At 34.0% G+C, this 26,471-nt stretch overlaps 1 protein-coding gene across 1 annotated transcript; it reads right to left on the bottom strand.

Moving 5' to 3' along the window:
• Positions 1–1,175: 1,175 nt before the first annotated feature.
• LOC122900156 (calcium-activated chloride channel regulator 1-like) lies at positions 1,176–22,690 on the bottom strand. The gene is given in 15 exon segments (XM_044238627.1): positions 1,176–1,582; positions 3,232–3,474; positions 4,236–4,406; positions 4,968–5,238; positions 5,958–6,182; positions 6,788–6,888; positions 8,186–8,363; positions 11,269–11,493; positions 13,104–13,141; positions 13,144–13,327; positions 17,724–17,904; positions 20,205–20,313; positions 20,683–20,830; positions 21,025–21,165; positions 22,532–22,690. Coding segments are annotated over 15 exon segments (2,718 nt in total). The 3' UTR covers positions 1,176–1,238.
• Positions 22,691–26,471: the final 3,781 nt, after the last annotated feature.

Below are 26,471 nucleotides of genomic sequence, written 5' to 3'. Positions count from 1 at the left end.
AAAAGAGTTTTAAAAAAACCTTTCTGCCTATCCACAAAGTATTTTCTTCTAGTATAATACTCTGTCTTTCTCAGAAAAAAATAAATCACACTATTACATATTAATAGCTGAATTTCTGTTTTATTAGAGAGCTACAAATTTGATTGATGTAATAAAGTTCCTGAAAGGCTTTATGTTGATTCAGATCACCATTATTAAGTCGTTAGTTTTCATTATATCAAGTCCTCACAATACCATGTGCACTTCATACTTTGTGGATATTTTTGAAGTCACAGGCCAAATTTGGATTTCTTTGAAGGTCTGAAAATATTTATTGATCTTTCTCTTTTTTTCCCCTCTATGCTGTGCCTTTTATTCCTGTGACTTACTCCATACCTGGAAGCCTGTACCTCCCACTCCACTTTATCCATTTTGCCCATTCCCCTGTACTCCCTATTTTATTAATTTAATAAATTTAATAAATATCTATAGGATATCCACTTGTGTCAAGTACTATTCTAGAAACTGAGGATGCAGCAATTAAAAAAAAAAGCTGTACTCCGATGGGCATCATGTTGATGATACTCTTAGGACCTTATAATATAATGTCTCATATTATAATTAGGATTTTATTGTGATATTCACATTACATACAAAAAAGTATTCTTGCTGTCTAATGATCATTTCATAGCCAGGGTCAAAACTTTGATATACCACTGTTAATCAAAAATAAAAAACACACTTGACCTCCTTACTATTTTAGAGCTTTCTCATTGATAAATGATCTTTATTGTCCATTCTGGTTATAGTTTATATAAACATGAAGTATTTATAAGCAAGAATGAAACCTAAATAATTCTACCATAAAATGTTTGTTGTGGATATATAAATATTTTTCTAATGGCTTAGATGAATTCTGATTTTTTAATATACCAAATGAATTTGTAGCACACTCTGAAAATGTTTCTTAAGACACCCTCAAGTACAAATATGCATTATTTTTTTTATTGAGTTAATAAATGGATTTTTCAAAGATAGGAAATATTATATTCATTATGATTTACATTTAGCAACTTATTAGCTCATTAATTAATACTAATGAACTCAAGTAGTTAGGAAATTTACAACTTTGTACATTTACAAATGTACAAATGTTTTGATATAGACAAGTGTAGCAAGTTAAATTCTAAATAAATGTTAATCAAGTATATATAAATTGAATATTCTTTCTTTTTTAAATATTATTTCTAATATATTTCCTAGTTTAAAGTAGATAAAATCGTAGCTAATCCCCAGATTGCCAAACTGGTTGCAAAAATCTTGGTACCCAGAGCAGGGGCACTGGATTCCTGCGGAGGAATAAACTTGGTTGCTTGTGCAATGTTAGAAACCTCTGAGGTTAGGTTAGCTCCATGGATGGCTTGAATTGCAATATAGAATTTGGTGCCATTTTCTATTTTAAAATGTTCTGGTTTAAATTCAAAATTTTCTATTGAGCCAGCCTCCTTAGGTATCAGACTAGTAGTGTTTACTAAAGCAGCATTGTCAAAATCTTCTCGGAGATCCAGGAAACACATACTTATTCTTATAATGTAGCTCTTGGCTGAAAGACAATAGATACTTCATGTATATTAAAATCAGTAGGATGCCTTATATTGTCTTATATTGTCTTACACTTAGGGCCCTTCAGAAATGCACAGTAGGATTTAGACATGAAAATCATAGATGTAGATTTTATCTGGTTATTCCATCTTCTTTCTTTTAAGAACAAATATATAAGTAGTTTTTAATCTAGTTATCTAACCACAAAATTAATTCAAAATCATACAATACTAAAAAATGAAATCTAGATTTTTTTTTAAGAAATAGAAATACAAAAATCTGAATCTACTTTTAGAACAAGGAACATAATAGCATTCAAGTATAGGAAAGACATTCAGTTCCCCACAACTGTATTATTTCTCATTAAGCTGAGAGGGAGTAATAGGAGTGGGGAGTGGGAGATCAGTAGTGTGGGAGACAGGGATAAGGACAGAGGGCAAAAGAAAGCAGAGAGGTTAAGATGTGTACTAATTAAAATGTGCTTAAGAACTTAGGCAGATTTTGATTCGTACCTTAATTCTACACTTTCTAGCTGTGTAACAAAGAAAAATATGTTTCACCTTTTTACCTTCAATTTTCTTATCTATAAAACGGAGAGTCAGTCATTCAATTCATTCAACAAATATTTATTGAATGCCTACTACTTGAGTGGTGATAATTAGATATGATAATGCATGAAAAGTATTATAGCAGAATGTCTGGGACTTAAATGTTTGAAATATGTTATTATTATAACTGTTACTTTGTCAAGAAAAGAAAGGGAGATGCTGACATAATTTTTTTTATTCCAAAATGCTTTTAGAGGTCTACTAGAGCTGTCAATATAAAAATATATTCTAACATTCTGAAATGCCATGAATAAAACATCAAATGTCTTTTTTTGAAGTAAAGACTATTTTTTCATGAAATGTTGCAAGTGTTTTAAGTGTATGGTGAATAACATTGATTTAGTGGTTTTAAAAAAAAATTCAGAGCCTCTGCCTTAACATTTTAGTTTTTTAGTAATAAGCCTTATCAATCTATTTTACTACTCTTCACACACACCCTGCATTCCATTTAGATGGTTCTATATATCTATCTGTTTATCACCTAGCTTTTATTTTAATTTAGATATTTTATTCTGAAACTTTGCTTTCTTCACTTTGAACACATTATTTTGTTCCTTCTTTTCCTGTCTGACTACCTGTATCTGCCTTTCATTATCTCTTGGAACTTCAATTTCTGCATCTAAAAGTAGGTGAGTAACGGCTCAGAGTAAACACTCCATACGTGTTTTTTATAAGTAGAACATTAGACAATTCCTAGCAAATGAAAGCCAAAGGGATTTCTTTTATATATATATATGTGTGTGTGTGCGTGTATGTATATATGAATATATATATTATTTACTTATTTAAAATTTTAAAAATCACTCTTCTTTTAAAGATTTTATTCATTTATTTGACAGAGAGATAGACAGATAGCACAAGTAGGCAGAGTGGCAGGCAGAAGGAGAGTGAGAAGCAGGCTCTCTGCTGAGCAGGGAATCCGATGTGGGGTTTGATTCCAAGAGTCTGGGATCATGACCCCGGCCAAAGGCAGCCGCTTAACGGACTGAGCCACCCAGGCACCCCTCTTTTTATATATTTTAAAACACAATATAAAACTTACCTTTTCCTTTATCAAGGACATTGCCAGGGGCGGTCCATGAAAGTTGAATGTGATCTTCTTTAACCTTAGCTTCAAGGTCTGTGATTTTGCCAGGTGGGAACACATGAGTATGACTACCAGCAGGAGGAGCTCCTGATACAGTAAATGATCCTCCAGAGGTTAGTCTGCTGAAATCTTCTACTTTAGCTTCTGATATGTCATCATCTTTGACTTCAGGCCTGGGTGGGTTTAGTATAATTTTACCTATAAAAAAGGTAATTCTGTGACTTTTCATAATGCTATGTCTATTCTTTATCTTATAATCTCATCTTGCAGCTATAAATGGGTTATTATTGAATGATTGTAGACAGTGAAAAATAGCTTTTAGAGAAAAAACGCTTGTTTTATTGGTATCATTTTAAAACTGATGAGACATTATGCGATGTTAGAACTATCTCTTAACATATCTGTCTTTATTACTTGACTGTAAATTCTTTGAGGACAAGGCTATGTCTTGTTTTTTTTAGTTATAGCACCTAGCACAATGCTTGCCACATAGAGAGGTGCTCAGGATTTTCTTTTTTTAAGATTTTATTTATTCATTTGACAGAGGGAGAGAGAGAGAGAGCACAAGCAGGGGGAGTGACAGGAAGAGGGAGAGGGAGAAGTAGGGACCCTGATGTGGAGCTTGATCCCAGAACCCAAGACCTGAGCCAAAGACAGATGCTTAACCGACTGAGCGTAACCCACTGAGCGCCTCCAGGCACCTCAGTGATTTTTTTTTTCAGTGTAAATGAACTGAGGGAGATGTAAACAAAACACGTTGGAAGCATCATCCTGTGCTAGGTCTTTTAACATGAATATGGCTTTTAAATACACAGATACACAAATACACAGATATTTAAATAAACAGATATAAGTATACAACTGTATACTTACATTTTCCATAATACATAATATTTTCAGTGCTTACCACATGTAACTTATGTAAACAGATGACACATTTCTATCTTAATGCTACTTACCATTTTCAACATAGCCTGGCATATACAGAGCTTTGTTCTGTTGTTGTTTTAAACTTAGTCTGGCCATATTGTTTCTCGCCTGGGCATGTACTTTTAAACTGTATCTACCATTTCCATGGTATTCTGTAAAATATCTTGAATAGACACCATCATTCTTCACAGTATCAGCACCTAGATATTATAACATAATAATTAGCCATTCAGCGGAGTAACAGTGACAGTCCTAAGCACTGTTCATGAGCACTAGTTTTGGTAATCATTTTGGGAGTGAGTATAGCACAGTGGTTTAAGTACATAAAACCCGGTATCAGACTGCTTGGGTTCAGAGCCTGGCCTGGCTACTTGCTAACCTTTTACCCTGGAAAAGTAATTCTTGGTAAACATTCAATTAACATTAGCTATTATTATTTCATATAGAAATCTTAACAAAATAAAGTAAAAGCATATGCAAAATGGAAGAAGCATAGGCAAAACACTTACACTAATGAAAATGGGAAAAAATTATATTTAATTTCCATGAGGAAAGTAAAATTACTCGTAAAATTTAAAGATAAATGTGCTTATATCTTTGTGTAGTTCAGAGAGCAGAGTAGAAAGTATTAAAAACATAAAAATCAAATTTCATTTACTTAAAAATTGATTCATTCTCATACATAGGAAATATTGATTTCTAAGTTATGTGACTGTAGTAGGATTTTAGCTTCAGTGGAAGTTGATGCAGATTCTTATTACCAGCACCATTGTCCCAGAGCTCCAGTATTACTCGGTGTCCATCTTCAGTTTCTATAGTGGCTGTTACGTTGATTCCCAGAACAGGCAAAAACCCTTGACTGACTTGTGCGTAAACAATCATTGGGCTAGGATAATGTGTTGTACTTTGGCTCATGTGAGCAGTTGCAATTACTGGCAGCGTGGTGGGACTTCTTGCTCGAGTAGTCATTGTCACCGTTAGCATTTGAGAGTTGGCATGTTTATTTAGAAGGCTATAAGTCCAAGTACCTGTCTGAAAATCCAACATATCTATTTGAGAGTTTTTGTAATACTTTCCTATTCTTGTTTGGAATACAAAATTATTTAGAAATTTAAGCAGAGTAATAGTTAATTATTTAAAAAAATTTTTTTAAATTTATTTGACAGAGATCACAGGTAGGCAGAGAGGCAGGCAGAGACAGAGGAGGAAGCAGGCTTCCTGCTGAGGGGAGCCCGATGTGGGGCTCCATCCCAGGACCCCTGGAATCATGACCTGAGCCGAAGGCAGAGGCCTTAACCCGATGAGCCACCCAGGCGCCCCAGTAATGATTTTTAGTACTCAAATTTTATAAGCTAATAAATAATATGGATATAAATTTCTATTCTACTTGGCTTTTTTTTTTTAAGATTTATTTATTTTGAGAGAGAATGAGAGTGAGAGAGGGGGTGGAGTAGGGTGGGATGATAATGCAAGGAGGATCAAAGGGAAAGGCAGAGGGAGAGAGTCTTAAACAGACTCCACACTGAGCACAAAGCCTGACACAGAGCTCCATCTCAGGATCCCAAAATCACTTCCTGAGCTGAAACCAAGAGTTGGACATTTAACTGACACCACTCAGACAGCTCTTAGCTTCTTTTTTGTGACAGATGATTGTTGCCACTTTAATATTGACAGTGTAGTGGATGTTGTCTTCATTTTTTCCCCTCGAAGTTGATTAATAAATCATGGAGAAAATAAAAGAATATTCTTACCTCTGCAATACCTGGTATTTGAAGACGGGCAGACCGAACATTTAGTTTATCTACTTTGAAATCTGAAGTTTCATATTTTGTTCCTTTTGGATCTTGGAGAAGAATTTCTGGCTTTTGTATTGTCCATGTGACAACAAAGAAAGTGTCATTTCCAATTGTACTATCCACAGGTACTGTACCATTTATCCATTTCTTTCCTGTAATACTTAAGGCTTTACTTTCTAACTGTTACATAAATAAAAAAAAGAACAGAGAGAACCAATTTGTAATTATAGTTAATAAAATTTCAAAGCTTTGTCAGTTTAGAGTAATTCTAAATTTATGTCTAAGATTTCAGTGAAATAAGAATTATTTTGAAGAATTTTGCAAATAAAAGCATTTATAATTATAAATATATAAATATATACTTATAATATATGTAATATATAAGTATATATTTATATAATTATAATTATATATTATATTTATATTTATAATATAAATATAATATATAAATATAATTATAAATATATTTTATATTTATAAAATAATTATAATTATAATTATAGTTATATAAATGTTATATATTTCTATATATAAACATATAAATATATAAATATTATATATATATATATGAATATATAATAATTATAAATATATAAATATAAATAGTGGACAAATCAGAAGAAAAGATGACAAGTGTCAAAGAAAAGGAAATTCAGTAAGAATGTCTTTTAGTAGGAAATAATTTTCAGGCAAAATAGTTATTTGTTAGAGAAAGAAATGTCTATTTAGGATAATGGACATTTATTACAAATGTGAAAGGCAAATAATTTTTCTGAGATACCAACCTGAATAGCCTGCTGAGTGATGCTGCCACTTCTAGATGAAATTCTACTGAAAGCATCAGTAAGGCCATTTATGTCTTTATTGGCATAAAAACGATGTCCTCCTAAAATGGAATTGTATTTACTTTCATAATACTAATTTTAATTGGAAACTCATACTTGTTCTTCTGCTTTTATCAATATAAATATGAAGAAATCTAAAGAACTTGCCAAATATTATTGTGTTTTTAATTTTTAATTTTTTTTTAAAGATTTTATTTATTTATTTGAAAGACAGAGAACACAAGTAGGCAGAGAGGCAGACAGGGAGAGAGGAGGAAGCAGGCTCCCTGCTGAGCAGAGAGCCTGATGCGGGGCTTGATCCCAGGACCCCGGGATCATGACCCGAGCTGAAGGCAGAGGCTTTAACCCACTGAGCCACCCAGGCACCCCCAAATATTATTGTTTTTATATCAGTCATTAGAATAAGGGCCTGCCACATTAGTAAAGCTGATCTAACCACTAAATGGTGTTACAAAAATGAAATTTAAGACAATTTTGAACCAGTTGCTTAGTTTTAGTTCTGTCTAAGGTATACCAAAACAATTTAGAGAATTTAGAGAATAGTTTAGAATTAAGTAAAAATTAAGTGAGAAAATAAATAACATAGGAGTTAACAAAGAAATTACACAGGAGTAAGGAATGGAAAAGGATGGGGACGCCTGGGTAGCTCAGTCAGTTAGGCATCTAACTTTTGATTTTGACTCAGGTCATGATCTCAGGGTTGTAAGATCCAGCCCCTCCATGGGCTCTGCCGCTGGGCATGGAGCCTGCTTAGGATTCTCTCTCTCCCTCTCTCTCTGTCCCCCTACCTCATGGTCACATGCACACACATGATGTCTGTCTCTTAAAAAAAAAATAGCAATGGAAAAGGATGGATTGCTGGGGACAGGAACTGGTAATCAGGACTTTAACTACAGCCTTAGGCAAATCATTTGTACTCTGTAGGTTTCCATTTTTTCTTCTATGAATTAGGGCTATCTGAATATCGACTGTAGGACTGAACAGGACAAATATGAGCAAGAACTTTGGAATTGCAGTTGAGGAAATCGTTGGTAGCCATGGAGAAAGAAGTTTCAATTTGGCGGTATTGGTAGAAAGTGGTGAGAAATGAATGAAGACAGATAATATTGACTAATATTAGAAGAAGCTGGTATAGATAGAAGTGAAGAGAGTTGGAGGTGGGGAAGAGGAAAGATTAATTTGAAGGGCAAGGACAAGGAAGGGTCAACAATTAAATTTTAGGATAGGAAATTTATGAGCAGTGTTGTAGTTTAATGTGAGAGGTAGTTAATGGGAGATGTAGTTAATGGGAGAGACTGAAAATATATTTTCTATTCAAACTATATTCCAAAGGTTTACCTGTCATATTTGACAGGGTCTCTAGTTCTTTGGCAGCAGAGGGTCCCAGAGCAATGGTGTGGATGACTGCACCACTTTCCTTTACCTCCTCAAAGCATGAGCTTATTTCATCATCTTCTCCATCTGTTAGTAATATGATTTCAGAACCAGAAGTACTCTGGTTGCTGTGGATAATTGCCTGGTAGTGAAAAATCAGATTATTAGTACAGAATATCATATCTCAATAAATTTAAAATAAAAATAAGTATACTCTTTAGTCTTGGAGAAGTCTTTAGGCCTATGCATCAGAGTAAGCAAAAGGAAACTTTGCACTGTCATTACAGGCTGTGCTGGCATAGAAATGAGTGTAATGTACAATAGTCTTGCAGTTTTTCAAAGAGTGCTTCAAAACCGTTTTTCAAACAGTGCTTCTAAACTTTTCAAATATATTCAAGCTACCCAAGAGAGGAAAATAAAACTCTTAGAACAATGCCTAGCAAATAGTAAGTGCTAAGTGAATGTTATTTATTATTATTATTTTAAAAAATATTTTATTTATTTATTTGACAGAGAGAGAGAGAGAGAGAGAGAGAACACAAGCAGAAGGAGCAGTAGAGGGAGAGGGAGAAACAGACTCCCTGCTGTGCAGGGAGCCGGATGCAGGTCTTGATCCCAGGATTCCAGGATCATGAAGGCAGATGCTTAACTGACTGAGCCACCCAGGTGCCTCAGTGTAAGTTATTATTATTATTCCAGGAGATGCTTGAGGTAGAAGCAAATGACCCAGGCTGTTTTTTGTTTTTTTTTAAGATTTTATTTATTTATTTGACAGACAGAGATTATAAGTAGGCAGAGGCAGACAAGGGTGGGGGGGAGAAGGCTCCCTGCTGCTGAGCAGAGAGCCCCATCTGGGACTCCATCCCAGGACCCTGGGACTATGTATGACCTGAGCCAAAGGCAGAGGCTTTAACCCACTGAGCCATCCAGGCGCCCCTGACCCACGCTATTTTGGCAGCATACTAGACAACATTTGCAAAGTCATGACTAAAGGCATGTATGCAAAGTTAAATGATGTGCCTTTTTATGTATTCTATTTGATCACTGAAGAATCTGATGATTTCCTGGAAAAAACATTGACCTGCCATAAAGTAGGAATTTCATAAATTTATCAAGTATTATAATTTTTTTGTCTTTTTCTGACTTCTATCAGGACTATTGGCTAAAAATCTTTAGTCATACAAATTGAGAATAAATTCTCCCTGTACAATTTGCTAAACAGAATATCTAGCATTTAGTTCCCCACCCTCACTATATATAATAGAGTTATATAAATACTACAGTGTAGTGATTAGCTTTTTGGATTTTGGAATAAGAAAGACCAGGTTTTGAATCCTACCTAGATTTGCTGGTTACTGACTATATGATCTTAAGAATGGTATTTAATTACTCTGAACTTTAGTTTCCCTATGTGAAAAATGGGCATAATAATAATACCTTATTAAAAAAGTAATGGTAAGGATAAGTAAGATCATACATGTATTTAACATAGGCAATAATGTAGAATATGATCAATAAATTTTAGCTATTATAATGATTATGTAAGTAAAATGCTATATATTGCTATGGTTTCATTTTAAAAGTAGTGAAGAGGTATTTATAACCTTGAATGTGACTTAACATAATCTGTTCAATAATAGACTCTGTGGTCAAAATATCCATAGGTATATATCAAAATATATTAAGAAAAATATACAAACCAATATTTTCAAACAATAAGACACATTCCCAAGGTATAATACCATCATATTTTAGAAGTGAATAGACCTGTATAAGAATTATGTTTATAATAATAATAAACATAATCATAATAAACATAAATAAAAATAATATAAGAATTATGTTTATTATAATAATAGCAGTCCTTTTTGAACACTTTCTTATCTTACATAATTGTCATAATTAAATGAGAAAGGTACTGTTGTTTTCCACATTCCCTTAGTTGGCTAAACTAAGACTTCCTGAGTTGATAACTTACCCAAAGTCATTTAACTAATAAATAACAGAGCCAGAATCCCAGGTTTGCCGGAATCCAGAGCCTGTGTACCTCCTTAAACCAATATGCATTATGAAAAATGACTCAACTAGAAAGCTAAGAGATGATATTAATTAGTGGCCTGGAAAAAGTTAATAATCTCTACTTTTTTAGCCGGAGCAATGGGAGGGTCAGTGAAGGAAAGCAGTTTTTTTGTTTTTTGTAACTTAATGACAATAAATAGGCTTAAACAAAGGCTATCTTAGGTTGGAAGAAATTCAGTTGCATACTGTAAGGCAGACTAATATAGTGCTGTAAAGTTGCTCCCAATATTTTATTTCACAATTTTTATTTCATTAAACTTCTACCTGTGTGTCTTAGGTTTGGTACTAAACTGCTTAGGGAACTATCTTTGTGGTTTTTTTGTTTTGTTTTTTTTTTAAAGATTTTATTTATTTGTCAGAGAGAGAGAGGGAGAGAGAGTGAGCATAGGCAGACAGAATGGCAGGCAGAGACAGAGGGAGAAGCAGGCTCCCTGCCGAGCATGGAGCCCGATGTGGGACTCGATCCCAGGATGCTGGGATCACAACCGGAGCCGAAGGCAGCCGCTTAACCAACTGAGCCACCCAGGCGTCCCTATCTTTGTGGTTTTTAATTGTCAATTTAACTTGATGAACTAGAGTTGTCTTTATAACATAGAACTAGTGATAATTTCCCTCTTCCACAGTCCCCTCAGCAGCATCGTTGTTTGCTAATAGTAGTTCAGATGTTGTGAGTGATAAAGAAATGGTAAACTCCTCAATAAAATTGCAGCGATTATGTGCACATTGGATTTTTCTTCCCTTTCTTAACCATTCTCCAGTGCGACTCAGTACCTCAAGAGCACATTGGTGGAATAACCACACCCAGAGAGACTACCCAGCTGTAAACAACAGACAGTAGGGGAGTCTTTAAAAAATATACTATTTAGATAACGGACCTATGAATTCATGACTCTTGTTCAAAGACAGTGGGGTAAAAATAAAAGCAATGGTAAGTGGCAAATGCTATTTAGAAAAAATTTTTATTTTACCTGGAATCCTGCTCTGAGACCACTGCAAATTGAAGTTCCACCACTAGCTTCTTGAGGCAGGTTTGCAGTGATCTTTTCATAAGCATTATCACCAGTTATTTCTGTTAGGTAGTTTTGGGTTGTAGCAAAACTTTCAAATGTGACCATCCCAACCAAAGATCCCTTTTCAATAATTTGAATCAAGTATAGTTCTGCTGCTTGATTCATTCTAAAGAGACGGTCTTCCTGTAAGAAAAAGATGTCTGAATATTTCCTGAGTCTCCTTAAATCTTGACAGATTGGTGAAAAACAAAGTTGTTCATGGGCCAGAGATCTTGATAGTAATTGATTACTATATTTTAAAGTTTGGCCCCCTTGAACTCTCCTACACTGTTGGTGGGAATGTAAGCTGGTGCAACCACTCTGGAAAACAGCATGGAGTGTCCTCAAAAAGTTGAAAATAGAACTACCCTACAACCCAGAAATCACACTACTGGGTATTTACCCTAAAGATACAAATGTAGTGATCCGAAGGGGCACGTGCACCTGAATGTTTATAGCAGCAATGTCCACAATAGCCAAACTATGGAAAGAACCTAGATGCACATCAACAGATGAATGGATAAAGAAGATGTGCGATACACACACACACACACACACACAATGGAATACTATCCAGCCGTCAAAAGAAATGAAATCTTGCCGTTTGCAATGATTTGGATGGAACTAGAGGGTATTATGCTTAGCGAAATAAGTCAATCAGAGAAAGACAATTATCATATAGTCTCCCTGATACGAGGAAGCTGAGAGGCAACATGGGGGTTTAGGGGGTAGGAATAGAATAAATGAAACCAAGATGGGATCAGGAGGGAGACAAACCATAAGAGACTCTTAATCATACAAAACAAACTGAGGGTTCCTGGGGGGAAGGGGGTAGGTAGGGAGAGGGTGGTTGGGTTATGAACACTAGGGAAGGTATGTGCTATGGTGAGTGGTGTGAAGTGTGTAAACCTGTTGATTCACAGACCTGTACCCCTGGGGCTAATAATACATTATATGTTAATAAAAAAAAATTTTTTTAAAGAAAAGAATAGATATCATTAGGCTAAATGGACAATTTGAAGGAAAAAGTTTGGCCCCCTTATTTCATTAAAAAAAATTAAAGAAAAAATTGAAAAATCATTATACTTTATGTTATACTTAATATACTTAATATACATTATATTATATGTTATACTTAATAAAGCCTTAAAAATCTACGCCTTTTTATTGAACAGTTTTATATTCAGGAATTTCTGCTAAGAAAATAATTTTAAAATGTATACAAAAATGTTTATTGCAGCATAATTTTTATAAAAAGTTGAAAACTCTAAAATGTTCAATAACAGGAAGCTGACTAAATTAGGGTATGTGCATATGATCATTAAAAATTATATCATGAAATCATTTTTTTCCATAGAGAGTATTTATGGTATGGTAAGTAAAATAAATAATACTATAAAGTATCATACAAAATTTAATCACATTTTTGAGAAGGAAAGACAAATACACAAAAAAGATTGGAATAATATGCTCAATGGTGGAATTATGGATACTTTTTTTGTTTAGTTATAGTATTTTTAATTTGTTAGAATTAAAAGTTAAAGAATAAACATAATCCGTAGTCCAATCATCTTCATATAACAATTATTTTTTAGTGTATTTTCTTCCAGTATTTGTCCATATAGAATCATTGTACTAAAAGTTATTAGAGTAATAAATTTATGTTTTAGTTAGCTTAATAGAATTAAACCCAAGATTAAATTATATTTCTAGTAATTAACTACTTAATTTAAGGAAGCTAACAAATGTCTTACCGAACTCATGCTCCCAGACTTATCAAGTACCAGACAACTCGCTGTTTGGCCTTTAACAATGAAAATGTAGGATCGGGTGGTTGATCTGTTCCTTCCATGGGAGATGCATTCTGAAAATCGTCAGAGTCCATAATTACATCCCATGTACTTCTGCTACTACACATTTTGTTTTGTAGGTTTGGAGCTTCTGTATTGTGAGTTTTTGCTGTACAAAATTCCTTTACCTGGAAAAAATCAATTAGAAGACACTATTTCAATAATTGGTAAGCATTACTTTCTTTTCCGAATATGTAGCTGGCTGCCACATACATCCTCCACAGATTTTATCTCCTGATAATTAAAAATTATTTCATAATGTAACAATCTCACATCCATTTTATATATCTCAGTAGAGAGGAAGCAAGGCGAAACCATCACTGGAAAGTTTTTTTTTTTTTTTTAAGATTTTATTTATTTATTTGACAGAAAGAGATCACAAGTAGACAGAGAGGCAGGCAGAGAGAGAGATAGAGGGAAGCAGGTTCCCTGCTGAGCAGAAAGCCTGATGCAGGACTCGATCCCAGGACTCTGAGATCATGACCTGAGCCGAAGGCAGCAGCTTAACCCACTGAGCCACCCAGGTGCCCCACTGGAAAGTTTTTTGATGATTCTCTTAGATATAGTGAGATCATGGCAGTTGGGGGGAGCATGTAGCTGGTACAACTGCTTAACTTAATTTCTTATTTTCCCTTCTGGACTCTTGGGTGACTCAAACTTGAATTAAGTTTAGTGGAAGAGGGACTGGGTTTCTAGCTGTCCTTTAAAAGTGGGATAAACACAATAAACTAGAAAGAACCATAAAAAAAAAAAGTGGGATAAAGAAAATGACCTTCTTTAATTGCCTAAGTGTTTTTTTTTATATCTTTATAGTTGACCAAAGAATTGAGGAAAGATATTTTATCTATCTGTTTATCTATCTATCTATTTATCTATTATTTGAGAGAGAGAGCACACACACAAATAGGGTGGAGAGGCAGAGGGCAGTGGGCTCAGTCCCACAGCGAGCTTGATTCCAGGACGGTGACACCATGACCTGAGCTGAAGACAGATGCTTAACCTACTGAGCCACCCAGGCTCCCCAGAACACAGATATTTTAGCAAGCTGGATTATTTTTGGCTCTAGTGAACTCTGAAATAAAATAATACTCCTGAGACAGTAATGAAAATGTAGGGAGAAAATGAGAAAATGTGTTGGTGCTCTTTTAGTTGCAAATGGTGAGCTGTACCTAGCAATTCTGCCAAATGTTTCTTTATTACAGAACTCATGAAAATTCTCCAAGTTTTGAAAACTTAGTAACTTGGGAAAATGCTCCCATAAACTCATACAGCATTCAAGAAGAAATCCATCTTGCAGTAAGCTTCTGTTTATTAGAAAAATCTTTTTTAAAGATTTATTTATTATTAGAGAGAGAGCATGTGCATGCTCCCATCTGCATGGGGATGGGGGTGACAGAGGGAGAGAGAGAATCCTCAAGCAGACTCCCTGCTGAGCACAGAGCCCAGCTGGGGCTCCCTCCTCGGACTCTGAGATCATGACCTAACCTGAAATCAAGAGTTGGATGCTTAATTGACAGAGCCACCCAGGCACCCTGAGAAATATTTTTATAAATGGCATTGCATGTTTAAAAATGCCCTCCCAGTACAATCTCTAGATGTAAGCTCAGATTTAGAACTAAATTATTAAATTTGAATACCTTTCATTTAAGTTTTAAGATTTTGTTTTCCTTCTAACATGGATGATTTACATTAACTTCAGAACGATTGACATATCCCAGAAGGGGTTCATTGCATGGGAGAAAAAGACAGTTTCGATCAAAGTGGTGATTGATAAGTCTTGCTGATATGAAATATGCATCAAATCTGGTCCCTTGTCCCCTGCCACTGCCTTTATTCAGAGACTTCAGGTCTCTGATCTGCCTATTGCTGTAGCCTTCTAACTAGATTCTCTGCTTTCTGTCATCTCGTTCCTTCATCCTTCTCACTGTTGGTACAGTTATCTTCCTGAAAGAATTAAACTGATCATGTCACCAGTCTGAAGCTGTTAAGATAAAATCCAAACACCTTAGCTTTGTAGGTAAGTTTGTTCTTTCAGTCTTGTTTCCTGCTCCTTGCTCTGACCATCATCTGCTTATACCACACTGATTTTTTTCTTGTTCTTAGAGTATGCTAGAAATCTTCACAAGGGTCTTTGCTAACTCAAATGGAAAAAGAGATAGGAAATCTTGCACAAATTAGAAAAAGGTGACCTGTTCTCAAGTTGTTTTTTTTTTTTTTTACTGCTATTTACCTGAAAGTTGTTCTAATAAATGTTAAAATTTTTAGTGACCATGATGCAGATAATTTGGGCAGTGCTCAACTTGTACAATCGTGTGTGGCATCCCTGCACCTTTCCCCACTCTTTGTTTTTATAAACTTTTTTTTTTTTAACTTAAAATTGCCCTTCCTATTCCTGCTTTGGTAAGTTCACACTCATTCCTTTTCAGATGTAATTTTTTTTATCTCTTTAGAAACAATTTTCTGACCTCCAGGTGGAGATATTTGCTGTACTCCCATAGCACTTGGTTTATACCTCTTTGTACTTTGAATTCATATATATATTTTCTTATTTCTGCACTTTCTCACTGAGTCTGTCAAGAACATTTATCTTTAATTATTTCTGTATTTCCAGCTGAGCATGAAGTGGAAATAATGAAATTGAAGGGAATGAAATTATGGAATTGAACATTCAGTATTTCAGGCCATATCTCCCTTTGGTGAGCTGATGCCCTGGTAGTACAAATACTATGCAATTTATTTAATCTGTGTTTTGATAATTAGAAGTTAGTGTTATTCTGGACAAGATGTTCAGTATTTATCTCTGAGACATGGCTTATGTAATTAGTTCTATCCATATCTCAGTTATGTGATCTTCTTCATTATTATTTATCTCTCAGGAGGCAGCATGAGGTATTTCCTGACAGTGAGATGCTTTTGGGACTTATAGCTTGGTATAGGCAATACATATTCCAATTATCCTCTCGTGTGACATGATCTGGTACCTACTTGGATGCTGAATTCTGATCCAGATTTAGCAGGTTAAAGTGAACTTTCTTTTTTTTTTTTCAATTTATTTATTTTCAGAAAAACATTATTCATTATTTTTTCACCACACCCAGTGCTCCATGCAAGCCGTGCCCTCTATAATACCCACCACCTGGTATCCCAACCTCCCACCCCCCCGCCACTTCAAACTAAAGTGAACTTTCTTGACTCATGTTTCAACTATTTCTAGAAGGGACCTTTTTCAGACTGGTAAACAACTTCTACTTAAATATCTAATTAGGTTCTTTTAAGAGTTTCAGCAAATATTAAGTCTATATTTTGATTCAAGTTCTTCATCATTAATGCCTTAAGTTCTAAAGCAGGTTTAAATTTTATTGGAAATAATAGGCATTTATAAACTTCTACCCAAAGAAATATTTGTTGCTAAGTGATTTGGTATATGGAATATTGCTTCTTTTAAATAAGTTAGTCTTACTATCTAGAGGTAGTATACTTTATTTTGATTGTTTTCTGATGACTTTCATATTTAAAATATTTTTGCATGCTTAGAAACCTTCATTAGTTAATTACAATATGTTTGTGCTCGCTTCGGCAGCACATATACTAATTACAATATGTTTACATTAATTAAGATTGGGCTTATCCAGGGAAAGAGATAATTAACTATTATCCAGATATTTTATACATTTTAAAAACTAAAACTTGGAAGTTTACTTTGTGCTCACCTTGTGCTAAGCACTGTGATCATGCTTTACTCATACTACCTCTTGTGAACCTAACAATAATAACCTGTGATGTATTATAAGTCCCATTTATGGGATGAGATAACTAAATTTTCAAGAGAACTTTGCAAGTTTGCTTGTAAAGACATAGCTGAAAATGACAGACTGGGTTTGAGATCAAGTCTTCTGACTCCAAGACATCTGTTCTTATCATTCAACTTTATACATTGAAACCAGATATTTCAGGCCAAACATTAGCTTTAAAACTTGAATTATTGTGTTATTATTTTATAATTGATGAGACTAGTAATTGTGAACTTTTCCCTTAAGTTTGTTATGTAGAAACAGAGCCATGCACATTTTCACAGTATCACTTTGCAATAGCCTGATATACTTTAGTGTGAAGGTACTACAAAGTCTAGAATGTCAGTACTTTTCCAAAGCTATAGAATGAATTACTTTGGAAAAGTAGTATGATTAACACTTAGAAGAGAGAATTATAAGTAAGGTTGTAGTTTTAGAACTACACAAATCCACAGAAGTCAAATGAGGGAAGAGATGTTGTTTTAAGAAATTATGTGACATCAGTGAAAAGGTACAGTTCTACTTCTGAAGAAAAGAAACTGGTTTATAAAAAAAAGGTGGAAACTTTACCAGGCACACCCTGACACAGGCTGGAAAATGGCTTTTAGTTAATCGTTTGAGTAATCTCCTTCATGTCCTTTGGTATACATAATTTCATAGTAGAAAATACAGCTTCCCTAATTAATTTTTCCTGAAGTGTTCCTTTGTGAAACTAGAAAAAGAAGGTACTTACGGAATTGAGACTTTGCATAAACATTATGGAGTCCTTTGCAGCCTGGGATTTTTCTGGGATAAATGTACATTTTGCTTCATACAGTCCTGTCTGTGAGTCACGCCTGCATGGCCTTGTTATACAGCTGCCTCCCTGACATTCCTTGAAAACCACATTAATGCCAGTAATATGAGTTGAACATCTATGATGAAAGAATTAAATTATATTTATTTATGAAGACCAGAAATCGTGATAAAAGACTCACATTCTACAATCTTTCCCTTAATGATCTACAGATCATGGGCAAATACTTAATTTTGACAGAATTAGTCACAGTCCTGCCTTTATTTACAGTTGATGTCAATAAGAACAATCGTGCCAGTTTATAGTTATTAACATTATTGCTCACTAATGTAATAAATTAATCTATTATCCTTGTGACCTTGAATTAAAGATAATTCCTAAGGTTTAGGGATGTTGTAAAGATAAAATGAGTTAAGAGATATGGAGGATTGCTTCCTAGTGGGGATGAGAGAGTCAGCATAATGCTTAAAACCCTCTTAAATTTATGTGTATGTGATACAAACACATACATACTGGTATGTAGATATAAATGTATATACACATATGTGTGTATACCATCCATACAAAACCATGTGTGGTTTGTGTTGATAGCATTTTACAATTTACATTTTGAAAAAAACAATGAGCTAGATCAAAGGACAAAGTAAAAATAAACATTGCATGGAAATGCTTGTACATTCAAACAAACTCTTTAGTCTGTATAAGTAAGATAGTTGTCAAGTCCCAGGCAAGGAATGGGGGCTGTAGTTATGGGTAAAAGATTTTAAAGATTTCTTATTTATTGGATTTACTTTTATTCTGCATTAATATTAAGTGTCACGATATTAACCCACTTAAATTTTTTTAGTATTGAAAGGATTAGAGGAGATAGTGAGTCATATATTCCAAGAGGGTTAGCTCCAGGGAAAGCCTGAAAATTAAACTTACACTGCCTCAAACAAAGTGCCTGTCACACAGTAGGAGATCATTAAATGTTATTTTAGATAATTGTTTTTTACCAATATATCTCTTTTTATGATTAATAAGAAAACATATTCATATTCATTTATCAAAAATTTGTTACTTGATCTATTCTTTGTTTAGCTGTTACTTCACTCTGTGCCAGGCTGAAGTCTAGGGGATTAAAAAACAAAAAAAAGTCTTCAAGGATCTTAAAGTCTAGTGTGGGTAATAAAATTACACAGATAACTACTGCTCTGTGTGAGAGAAGGCCATGTGTATTGCTTTGGGGACAGTCTCAGATCTTACACCAAATAGAGGGAGAAGAAAAAGACACTTGGGGACCAAACATTTAAACTGAGTCTGGAAGAATGAACAAGCATTATTTGGATAAGGGAGGTGGTGGGGGAGGAGTTGCACAGGGTGAGAGCCCTGTCTGCATGATACTCCAGCAGCTCAGTAGGGAAAAAGCAAACAACATGGAGAACATGGGGAGACCTGTATTTCTCTCACGCCTCTTTAACATGTTTTTTTTTTGTTTTGTTTTGTTTTTGTTTTTGTTTTTTAAAGATTTTATTTATTTATTTGACAGAGCGAGATCACAAGCAGGCAGAGAGGCAGGCAGAGAGAGAGGAGGAAGCAGGCTCCCCGCTGAGCAGAGAGCCCGATGCGGGCCTCGATCCCAGGACCCTGAGATCACGACCTGAGCCGAAGGCAGCGGCCTAACCCACTGAGCCACCCAGGCGCCCTTTAACATGTTTTTTTATCCCAAAGACCTGTTTCCAATTACACTGATTTCTATTTTTCTTTAATACTCTTTAAATACTCCATATTTAAATATCACCCATTTATTAATAGGACATGTCTAAATCTACCCAGAATTATATTCATATTTAAGGAATATAATAATAAAATATTTATATATTATATGTAATATATAATATAAAATATTTATATTTCAAAAATCATTTACTCACTTATTCTTATGAAAAATACTTTTTTTAAGCTTAAGCTTAAATGAAGAATAAATATATTTAACATGGAGCTCTAGTACTTTCATTGATTTCACTGGAATAGATTCACCTTAAAAAGTGGAATCAAATGGAATAAAACGTTGGGGAAACTAAATAAATAAAATGAAATAAGGATATGATAGGAATGAATTCCAGTTCTCAGGTATCTTATGGTTTAGGCTACAGCTTTTTCCTTTCTTCTCTGAGAATAACATATTTTAGTACAATCCCTATGAATACTGAAATGAATCCCAGTTCCAGGTTGATCTTGATTCCAAGGTAGCATCCCCAGAAATATTTGGACATATACATAGTGGGTCTGGTTAGATATTGCAATTAACTCTGAACATTCAACCACTAAGACAGCTTTTGTTTGCCTAGTATAGAAAATTTAAAATTAATAAGTGAAAATTTAAAAATAATAAGTGAAAACTTTTGAAAATAAATTTGTTCAATATAATGTTACCTTGTTGCTTCGATAGTGTTCCGTCTGGAAATATAGAATGGCCGGTCCACATTATACTCATCAAATATTCCCCATCGGAGGTGGGCCCACTCATGGACAAACACTCTGCCTATGAGAGAATACTGCCACTTACAAATTTATATTTACTATATTTTAATACAGTGTCCATGTATTTTATGTCTCCCTGCCCCAGATCCTTAGCTTAATTAAGTCAAAGAACTTTAGAAATTGATATCTTTTATTAGGTCAAAAATGTTGAAATGGGTTAGTATTTATTACTTATTTTTAACGTATTATTTTTTATTAAATTATTATTAAACACACAAAGAAATATAATTATATTGAACATAACTACTATATTTCTAGATAAAGATATTAATCAGTACTTCTCTTAAAAATCATTAAAAATACTATTAATTACTGTGTCATATTTGTTTCCATGGAAATAAAAATAGAAGTATAAAATAGATATCCCTACCTCGGGACCCATAGATGGGCAAATTATTAGTCAATAAGAAGTTTGGAGTAAAATGTATATATTGTCCCTTTTCCCCACATTGTCCATATTGAAGTGTATAGGGATCATCTCCAAATTTTAGGTAAGGATTGGCAACTATGACATCTGCCTAAAAAGCAGAAGAATAAACCAAAACATCACAAGTGATGGAAACAAGGATTTCTTTTATCTAAATTAAGATAACTAATATTACCAATTTAATTACTGAAGTAGTGGCTAGGAATTTTTTTTAAATTATGAGTATTAATTTTTAGGAAGCATAGGAAGAAAAAAGCAGTGTAGGAGCTAGATAAAATACCCTACCTGGTCATATGATTCTTGTTTTGGCATTAAGTACTCAGATTTTGACTTCCAGGTCAGTGGAATTAAAATGCTTACATTCCTGAAATAAACTCTTCATTGGGTGGCATGAAACAGGTAAGTCGAAGCTTCAGTTACCATTTCCTGACAAAATATGGTAACAATTTCACGATGAAATGAGCATGAAATTGTACACGTGAACAAGAAGAAGCATATCTAAGCTCCCTTTCCCCCAATATTTTAGCAAAGCCTAACTGAAAAATAAGTTGAATTTTACTCTGTCTCTTTAGTCTGCAAACTGTTCATTTTCATATGCCCAAAAATCAACCGTATTTTTTTTTTAACCTATCCAGACCTGTATTCAGTATTTTGGGTTGGAGAGGGGAATGAGTTCTGGATGATATATAAAGGTAATTAAGAATGGGAGTTTGTTGGCAAGTTGTTTAATTAAACAGAGGTGTTTATAAATGGGCTGAGAGTTTAAAGTTTTGTAGATTTTATATTTTTAATTGAAAAAAATACCACTTTGCTAGGTTTGAGTTACTTTTTCATATGGAGTATGTTCAGAAAAGGCAAATTTTTACCAAGCAGTAATGAAAATAAAAATATGTTTGTCTCATTGCCTTCACATTCCAGTTTTACCACTTATTTTAAGACTGTATAAATTATTAGCTTCTCTCACTTATGCAACAAGGGTAATAATTTACCTCATAGAGATATTGAGAAGATCAGAGAAGATAGAATATATTAAAATGCTATATATATAAAGTGTTTCTGTTATTCTGACTAACCCAAATAAAATTAAGAAGTAAATCAACTTCAAAAATATGCAATATTTTCTTTAAAATCAAATATATCAGAGCTTGTTGTTAATTTTTCAGAGTTGAACAAATATGAACAACTAAAAAAATGTACAGTGAAATCTAAGGCTTAAGTATGGGTTAGCTATATAAACATTACAAAAATAACTTTACAAAGGTAAATTTGAAAAGAATTCTCCAGTAGGGGGTGCCTCGGTGGCTCCGTGTGTTAAGTTCTGTCTTTAGCTCAGGTTTAACTCAGGTCAGGATCCCAGTGTCCTGGGATAAAGCCCTGCATTGGGCTCCCTGCTCAGTGGAAAGCTTGCTTCTCCCTCTCCCTCTGCCTGCTTCTCCTCCTGCTTGTGCTCTTTCCATTCATTCTCTGTCTCAAATAAATAAATAAAATCTTAAAAAAAAGAATTCTTCAGTAGGTCTAAGGTCTTTCTGTTAGCTTAGTAAGTCGAAGAAACATTGTAGTTTTGCCTCTTAATAATTTATTAGGGGAATGACTACTACTATAAATATATGAGAAATCAAACTAAGCAGATATTAATCTTTACAGTTTAGATACATACTATATAAATGATGAATACTGTAAAAACAGTTCTAGAAAGTTGTTACTGTATGAGCATGTATATGTGCCTTGGCAACAGGGATGGAAAATACTTATTGGAATAAAAATAAGTTCGTAATAAAATTTTCTCCCTTACCTTTATGTTTTGAATGAGTTTTTCATCTTCTGGTACCCTAGGGTTAATTGCAATGACAATGCCATCATATCCATTGTTATTCAAATGTACCATTGAGTTTTTCACTCCAGGCAAGAGATGTAAAGCTAGAAACAGAATAGAATACAAAGTGAGTACCATTATTGCACATTACAATAAACCTTTTAGAAATGCAAGGAGAGTATTTATGTATCTCCTTAACTCAGGAATTTGAATCAGAACTAAAATATTTGCATAAATAAACATGAATTACTAAAGTATTTTGATGAACTTCCTTATCTCACTTCCTTATTCTAAAGATTTAAGTTGTTAAATAGCAATGGGGATTATGCTGAACACATTTATCATACTTTCTAAGACAGTTGAGGTCTTAAGTTCTCATTGAGCTGAGTAATTCTTTAGATTGTGTAGTTGTCATCCTCATCATGGTGGTTAGTAATGGTCATCATCATCACTGTCAAGAGATTGTCCAGTCCTGGGAACTTTTCATAGAAAAGCATTTTATGGAAGGATGAAGCACTAAAATAAAAAGCACTAGGAAAGAGCAGATGAAACAAGTGTGTTTAAAAAAACAAAGCAAAACAAAAGGCAAATGAAGGAACTGGATTGGGAGTGGCAATGAATTAGGGTCAAAGACTTTCTTTAGGTGGGAGTTATACAAGTATAGTCGTCAGGGACAACTGTGGATCAAGAAGAAAGGATGAATACCCAACTTTTTTTAGCAACATGGACGGGACTGGAAGAGATTATGCTGAGTGAAATAAGTCAAGCAGAGAGTCAATTATCATATGGTTTCACTTATTTGTGGAGCATAACCAATAGCATGGAGGACAAGGGGCGTTAGAGAGGAGAAGGGAATTTGGGTAAATTGGAAGGGGAGGTGAACCATGAGAGACTATGGACTCTGAAAAACAGTCTGAGGGGTTTGAAGTGGTGGGGGGGTGGGAGGTTGGGGTACCAGGTGGTGGGTATTATAGAGGACACGGCTTGCATGGAGCACTGGGTGTGGTGAAAAAATAATGAATACTGTTTTTCTGAAAATAAATAAATTGGAAAAAAAAAGAAGAAAATGGTTTTTTTGATTACCTTTTGTGATAACTACTTGTGTATTTCAGTTTTCAAATACCATTAAATACTATAAATCTTATATTACTTGAAAACTAAATATGCTTTAAAATTTTTAAAAAGATTTTTATTTAAGAGAGAGAGTGAACATGAATGGGTAGGGGACAGATAGGCTGAGGGAGAAACAGACTCTCCCTGAGCAGGGAGCCCGAAATAGCGCTCAATCCCAGGACCCTGACATCATGACCTAAGCTGTGGGAAGACACTTAACCAACTGAGCCACCCAGGTGAAACTTAATATGCTTTGATTAAGATTTTTTTTTTGGACTGAACACAAATCTGCCAATGTCCCTTAGCTTAAAATAGTTCTACACATAGCCTTGTGAGCTGGCTTTAGAGTCAGGTGAATCTAAAGCTAACCCTTGCCTTGGTCACTAACAGTTACATGATTCTTAATAACAGGTGTATGGCTCTTTGGAAAGGACTTCATACAAGACTTCTGGCACCTGATGAGCACTCACTAAGTATTACCCATTATTATTAAACATTATATATTATATTATGAATACAAAGCTTGCTATAAATTTTTTCCATTCTATATTTTCATTGGCTTCTTTTGTAAAATTTTAAATATAGTCTTCCAGTGTTTAACTGGGAATAGTCTCTGAACCTACTGCAAAAAGACTAGATCAGGAATTGTCAGAAGCGAAACTGTGAGCTCATTGTAATGTTCTTTGGCCATCTCCAACTATTGATGATTTTCTTTGCTTTTAGTCCCACTTAGGTATGGTCTCACCCATAAAATCTTAAATTATCCACATTAGGCTCCTTCCTTTTGTCCTCATTTGAATCACTTATATAAACTGTATTGCATTTGTTTTTATTAGTATACATAGAATACCTCCCCTAACTCCCAATATACATTTCCTCATTGGAGGAAAGAGATAGATTTATTTAGTTAGTTAGTTTAACTCCTCTCATTCTAAATTCTCTAAATTATAAAATGCAGATAGTAATAGCTCTCTCTGGAAGGAATGTTTTGAGGGTAAATGAAATAACATGTGTAAAAGCTCTTATGTGTACAGGTGCTAGTATAAAATAGGCCCTCAATTAATATTCCTTTATTTTCATTGTCCCTATAAATTAATATTAAAAAATACTTACATGAGTGCTTCCTTGTGCCAGGCTTAGTGCTGTGCTCTTTAAAGGCTACAAAATGAGTAAAACACAAGCAGTATGTCCAGAAAACTTGCAGACTCATTGGCATGAATTGGATTCGAATAAAAAAGACTGAAATACAAGGTAGTAAAGTTCCATAAGAGGGATACAGATACAGTGCTAGGGAGCCAGAAGTTGGGGAATAGATTTTATACAATGAAGGGAAATCAGAAAAGTCTTTAGGGTGTATCATTCTTCAGGAAACTAAGGCATGGAGAAATTTATTAGTTTTCTCTAGATCACACTTCCAGGAAGGAGCAAATTTGGAATTTGAACTCAGGTCATTCAGTTTCAGAATCTATGTTTTTAAAGTATATATATGGCTTTTACTCCTTCTTAAAAAGGTAAGTCAGTGAGTGTTAACCTTGAAAATTATTGTGAAAGTAGTTTTCTTGTTTCTATTATACTCTAGAGATTGACAGTAGAAGATTTAAGAGAATGTGAATTGCTATGATTAATTTGTATAAATCAATAGAATTTTTATCTTGTTTTAATTTTAGATTAAATAATAGAATTTTCTTTTGGCTGTTTATCATGAAAACTTAGAGTTACTAATTCAGAGATTTTTGAACTATCCTAACCCATATAACCACTCATGCTCCAGTACAGTCATTCTTAGATGTCACAGTTAATCCCTATAGAGATTATGCTGGGATTAATGAACTGTTACACAAATGTGAAATAGAAGAATACAGTCAATTTGCAGCTTAATTTCTGTGTAGGTACTCCCTTAGAATTTTCTTTTTTAGTTCCTCTTTTTCTTTCCTCCTTCTTCCATGTCATCCCTTTTGGATCATCATTCTCTTTGCTACTGATATTAATGCTCAGCATTTATGAATATTCTCTTCATTCTTTTAACTGATTAATCTGTTTGTTAATTTACTCATTCATTCATTTATTCAACAAACTCAATTGACATTTGCTATGTGTCATGTTCTCTGCTAGGCAGAGGTATATAAGATTGAGTTATGATCCATATTATCTTCAAGATGTTTCTGATCTAGTGAACCTTCTGGGCACTGTAATTATTTTTATTAATTTTTTTCATTGCTCTTCCTACAACATTGAACATTATTTTAATTCAGAGTATACTCTGATTATTATGCAATTTATTATTGTGATTTTTGTATTTAACATTATCATAAATCAACTTTGTTAACTCCTATATTGCTATAGCATACCCTGAAGGGTGATTTGATATCCATTTACCCTTTCCTCCTTGCTAATAGAACTTTAGTTTTGTTCAGATATCTTCACCTCTCATGTGACTGACATAAAGGTAACTCCTATCTCAACCTGAAGGGTAAATTCAGGGTGATCTAAATCCATGGTTCTCAAGTATGGTTTACAGACCCCTAAATGTCTCCAAGACCCTGTCAGAGGATCTGAATGGTCAAACTTTTGATAATGATAGTAAGAAGTTATTGTTACTTTACAATGTGTTCACATTTAATGGTGATGCAAAACATATAGAGGATAAAACTGTTGGGACCTTAGCACAAATGTAAACAGTGAGATTAAACTATACTTATACTCATTTGAGTTCTTCACTGCCAAACACTTGCAGCATAAAACAATGACCTGGTGGCTCAGTTGATTAGACATCTGACTCCTGATTTCAGCTTTGGTCATGATCTTG

This window comes from Neovison vison, chromosome 2 (assembly GCF_020171115.1).
Source record: "Neovison vison isolate M4711 chromosome 2, ASM_NN_V1, whole genome shotgun sequence".
Classification (NCBI taxonomy): Eukaryota; Metazoa; Chordata; class Mammalia; order Carnivora; family Mustelidae; genus Neogale; species Neogale vison.
Note: the sequence above shows the minus strand (reverse complement) of the source record. Positions and strands in the feature narration are given on the sequence as shown.